This window comes from Juglans microcarpa x Juglans regia, chromosome 5S (assembly GCF_004785595.1).
Source record: "Juglans microcarpa x Juglans regia isolate MS1-56 chromosome 5S, Jm3101_v1.0, whole genome shotgun sequence".
NCBI classification, from domain to species: domain Eukaryota; kingdom Viridiplantae; phylum Streptophyta; class Magnoliopsida; order Fagales; family Juglandaceae; genus Juglans; species Juglans microcarpa x Juglans regia.
The window spans coordinates 13,720,429-13,725,349 of NC_054603.1; the positions used below are offsets into that span (position 1 = coordinate 13,720,429).

Below are 4,921 nucleotides of genomic sequence, written 5' to 3' on the forward strand. Positions count from 1 at the left end.
ATGTGTATATCTTATGCACATTCATCTTGGATAAAAGAGCTTCAAATGACTTAGAACCCAAAGGTTTGGTCATTAGATCAGCAATCTGATGGGTAGAAGATACATGTAAAGTAGTGATCAGACCCTCTTGTAACTTCTCACACACCAAATGATAGTCTATTTCTATGTGTTTAGTACATTCATAATAGACTGGATTGGTTGCTATGTGAAGAGCCGCTTGGTTATCACAAAATAAGAGAGCAGGTTGAGTGTGTTGTTGATGTAGATCAGCAAGTAAGGCTTTGATCTAGATAATTTCACAAACAGTGAATGCCATTGATCTATATTCAGCCTCAGCTAAAGATCTTGATATTGTGTGTTGCTTCTTAGATTTCCATGATACAAGAGAATCCCCAATGAAAATACAATAGCCACTTAGTGATCTACGAGTATATGGACAACTAGCCCAGTCTGAATTTGAAAAAGCTTTTATATGAACCTTTGATGAAGCTGGAAACAGTAGACCTTGTCCAGGAGCAGACTTGAGACATGTCAAGATTCTCATAGCAGCTTGTAAATGGGGCATTTGAGGGCTATCTAAGAATTGACTAAGATGGTGTACTGCAAATGTAATGTCGGGTCTGGTATGAGTCAAATACAATAACCTGCCAATTAGCCTTCTGTAAGCTAAAATATCATCCACTAATTCACCATCATCTTTTGATAACTTCACATGAGTATCCATAGGAAATAAAGCTGGTTTTGCAGCAAGTAAACCAGAATCTGAAACGAGCTCTGGAGTATACTTTCTTTGAGACAAAGAGATGCCCTTTTTTGATCTAGCTATTTTCATGCCAAGAAAAAATTTTGATGGCCCCAAATCTTTCAATTTGAATTCAGCACTTAGAGATTTTTTAACAATCTCAATTGCAGCTACTTCACTACTAGCTAGCAGTATATCATATACATACAACAACAAGGCAACAAATGAGCTTCCTTCTTTCTTAGTAAACAAGGAATAGTCAGCCTTTGATTGTGAGAATCCCATGTTAAACAGCACAGAAGTGAACTTGGAATTCCATTGTCTTGAAGCCTGCTTTAAACCATATAGAGACCTTTGTAATTTACATACTCTTTTGTCCCCTTGCTAAGATAACTTGGAGGAGGCTTCTTAAAAACTTATTCATCTAATTCCCTATATAGGAATGCATTATTAACATTTAAATGAAAAATCTGCCAATTGTGTATTGCAGTAAGTGACAAAACACATCTCACAGTCACCATCTTTGCAACAGGTGAGAAAGTCTCAAAAAAATCTAAGCCTTCCTTTTGTGTATACCCTTTGGCAACAAGTCTAGTCTTATGTCTCTCTATTGAACCATCAGAATTGTATTTTATTTTATATACCCACTTACAACCTATAGGAGTTTTATTAGGTGGTAATGTTGTGAGAGCCCAAGTGTCATTCATTTCTAATGCAGATAATTCTGCAGACATAGCAGCTCTCCAATAAGCATGCTGGACAGCTTGGTGATAAAATGAAGGTTCTAATTCTGAAGAAATAGCAACAGAGAAGGCTTTATGTGATTGAGATAATTTGGAGTAAGAAAGAACCTCAGATATGCTATATTTATTACCTGGATTAGTAGCAGGATCCCTGGTAGATGATTGAGAAGCAGAAGTAGCTAAATTGCAATGATAGTTTTGCAAATAACTAGGCATCTTGTGCTGTCGAGTTGATTTTCTCAAAGGTGGAAATTGATTCTCCTCATGTAGAGGTAAATTGGTACTAGATTGAATGACTGAATCAGGAAAAGGAATTTCTAGTTACAGTGTTGTAGGATGGATTAGATTTTCATTGAAATCTAGAACTGGTTTTGGAAGAACTGAGATTGAATTCTCTGAAATGTTATTTGACTGAGATGCATTTTCAGTCATGGAATTTGTATTCGAGTGAGATGAAAAAAGAAATACTGATTCATGAAATATTACATCTCTAGACACAAAGAATGTTTTCTGTTCCAAATCATAAAGCTTGTAGCCCTTTATACCAAATGGATATCCTACAAAGATACATTTTGTTGCTCTTGGTGAGAATTTTGATCTGTTTTTGTTAAGGGTTGATGCATAACATAAACATCCAAAAACTTTTAAATGATGATATGTTGGAACTGAATTGTACAAAATTCATGTGGAGATCTGTTATTCAAAATTGAGGAAGGAATTCTATTAATAAGATATGTTGCAGCAAGTAAACATTCTCCCCAAAAAATCAAAGGTATGTTTGATTGGAATTTTAAAGCTCTTGCTACATTTAATAAATGTTGATGTTTTCTCTCAACTATAGAGTTTTGTTGAGGTGTTTCTACACATGAGACTTGATGCAAAATTCCTTTTGAATTAAAAAAATTTGTCATTTTAAACTCTAAACCATTATCAGATCTCACACATTTCAAACTGTGTTTCAACTAGATTATAAAAAGCAATGGAGATATTTTGAACTTCAGATTTTGTTTTCATTAAGTAGGTCCAAGTAAATCTAGTGTGATCATCCACTAAGGTAAGAAAGTGTCTAGAACCATTATGAGTTGAAACAGAAAAAGGACACCATATATTAGCATGAATAAGATTGAAAGGAGAACTTTTATTATATGAGTGAGTCTCAAAAGAAAGCCTTTTCTATTTGGCTAGAGGACAAACTGTACAATAACCATCATGTTTGTCTGAAAATCTAATATCTGGTACATTCTTTGAAAGAAAAAACAATCGGGACATAAAAGGATGTCCTAATCTACCATGCCAAATTTTGGAATTTGTAACAGAGTTCACAGTGTTTGATTTTGGTGGAAACTCAACAGCATAAGCACCTGATTGTTGCGTATAGCCCAATAGACTTCCTAGCAATCCCAATCATCTTCCATGGGGTAAATTCCTGAATAAAACAAACATCAGGTAGGAATATAAAAGTGCATTTCTGTGATGAAGTAAGTTTGCTAACCGAAAGCAAATTATATGAAAAAGATGGTACACAAAGTACATATTTGAGGATTAAATTTTCAGACAATTTAACTGTGCCAAGATGGGTAACTGGTACAGTTTTTCCATTTGGAAGCTTAACAAAAGTGTTTAAGGACTTTGTTATGGAGGTAAAGATATCAATGGAATGAATAATATGGTCTATAGTACCAGTGTCTACAATCCAATTTTTCTTAGAAACTGGAAAACAATTTGAAGAGAAGCTAGAAAATATCATACCTTGGGTAGTTTGAAAAGGAGTGTTGGAAACAACATTGGTGATGGTTTCATTAGATTGTGAGTGGATTAAAGTTAACAATTTTTGACAGTCCTCGGGAGAGAAAGACATGTTATTATAAGACTCAAAAGGTGTATCAAGAGGTTGGCTCATGACTTGGTTTGCTAATGAAGACTTTCCTTTCTGTCGAGAGTTGGTAGATTTGAAGCCTGGAGGATAGCCGTGTACTTCGTAACATTTATCAACCATGTGATTAGTCATCCCACAATGAGTGCAAAGCAATTTTGTTCTTCTATGCTGCTGATTTCCAGGAACAAATCTTTGGCCTGATGAGTTTGATTCTTTCATTTTACTCATAAAAGCAATGGTGTCAATTGTACTAGTTCTGCTGATTTCTCTTTGTTTCTCTTCTTGAACCATTAAAGAAAATACTTTGTTTATCTCTAGTAGAGGTTCCATCATCAGAATCTACCCTCTAACATGAGAAAAACATTCATTCAATCCCATTAAGAATTGAATGACATGTTGCCTATCTTGATATTTCAAGAATTGCCGAATAGCATCACATGTGCAAGTTCTTAAAATGCCACAAGAACAAGTGGGAATTTGATTGTAATCAACCAATTCATCCCATAAAGACTTGAATTTCGTATAGTAATCTTTTACCGACATATTTTCTTAAGTCAACATCGATAAATCTTTCTGAAGTTGAAAAATTCTTGGTCCATTTCCTTATGTGAACCTATTTTTTAGATCTTGCCACATATCTTTGGCAGTTTGTGCACAAATGATAATGGCCCCAATTTCTCTTGATACAGAACTGATGATCCAAAAAGATACCATATTGTTGCATCTTTCCCATAGAACACTCGAAGCATCTGTTGAAGCTGGTCGAATTATCGATCCATTTACAAATCCAATTTTGTTTTTTGCCTTCAATGCCATTATCATGGATCTACTCCATGTATGGTAATTTTCCCCAATAAGAACATTGGACACCAAGATTGCACCTGGTGAATCACCATTCTATAAATGGTATGGACTGCTCTCCATATTCGTAGAGTTTGAAACGGAAGCGGAAACTAAATTTGTTTCAGTGGACATGGATTCTCTTACACTGATACCATGATACAAAGTGAAGAAAGCAGAGAGAGTAAAGAGAGAAGTCTGAAAAGAATCGAGACTGAACTTTATTTATTTTCTTGTATGTCTACATTATAAATCCTCTGTATTTATAACTAGAGAATAGAAGAGGAAAGTGAAAAAGGAAATAATAGAAGTAACGGAAATAACAGAAAGTAAACTAACTATTACATTCATCAAATGGAATTATTACACATGTTGCAGTATATCATGTATTTATCTGTGATATGTGGGGTGGACAAAGCTCCCAAGAAAAATCCTTATCCCCTTTTTGCTCTAGGCCAGTTTTATTCCCAGAAAACTTTTGGCCACCGTAATGTTGTACTGTGTATTCGGCTATCATACAAGATAAAGTTCTTTATAGTTCCGTGGATGTATGCATATTATCAAACTACGTAAATCTTGTGTATCGTGAAGATAGGTGATATTGCAGATGTCGTGGGTTTGGAGGTTGTGCTGAAGATCAATCATCAATGGGCTGGACAGCATATAAGTTGGGTTGGTTTGCATCTTACGTGACCGAGAAGATTGTGCCGAAGATCAATT

At 34.9% G+C, this 4,921-nt stretch overlaps 1 protein-coding gene across 1 annotated transcript; it reads right to left on the reverse strand.

Moving 5' to 3' along the window:
- Positions 1-286: 286 nt before the first annotated feature.
- LOC121267124 (uncharacterized mitochondrial protein AtMg00810-like) lies at positions 287-1,701 on the reverse strand. The gene is made up of 3 exons (XM_041170995.1): positions 1,617-1,701; positions 1,387-1,532; positions 287-1,072 (listed from the first exon to the last, which is right to left on the reverse strand). Exons 1-3 carry the CDS (start codon positions 1,699-1,701, stop codon positions 287-289), a joined length of 1,017 nt encoding a protein of 338 aa, XP_041026929.1.
- Positions 1,702-4,921: the final 3,220 nt, after the last annotated feature.

What these genes read in the sequence shown, in the direction of transcription:
- LOC121267124 (XM_041170995.1), bottom strand. Translation starts at nt 1,701, where the DNA reads ATGCCTAGTTATTTGCAAAACTATCATTGCAATTTAGCTACTTCTGCT. An exon ending in GGATCCTGCTACTAATCCAG is followed by an intron (nt 1,533 to 1,616) that starts GTAATAAATATA and finishes CTATTTCTTCAG; the next exon opens with AATTAGAACCTTCATTTTAT. An exon ending in CTCCTATAGGTTGTAAGTGG is followed by an intron (nt 1,073 to 1,386) that starts GTATATAAAATA and finishes GGTTTAAAGCAG; the next exon opens with GCTTCAAGACAATGGAATTC.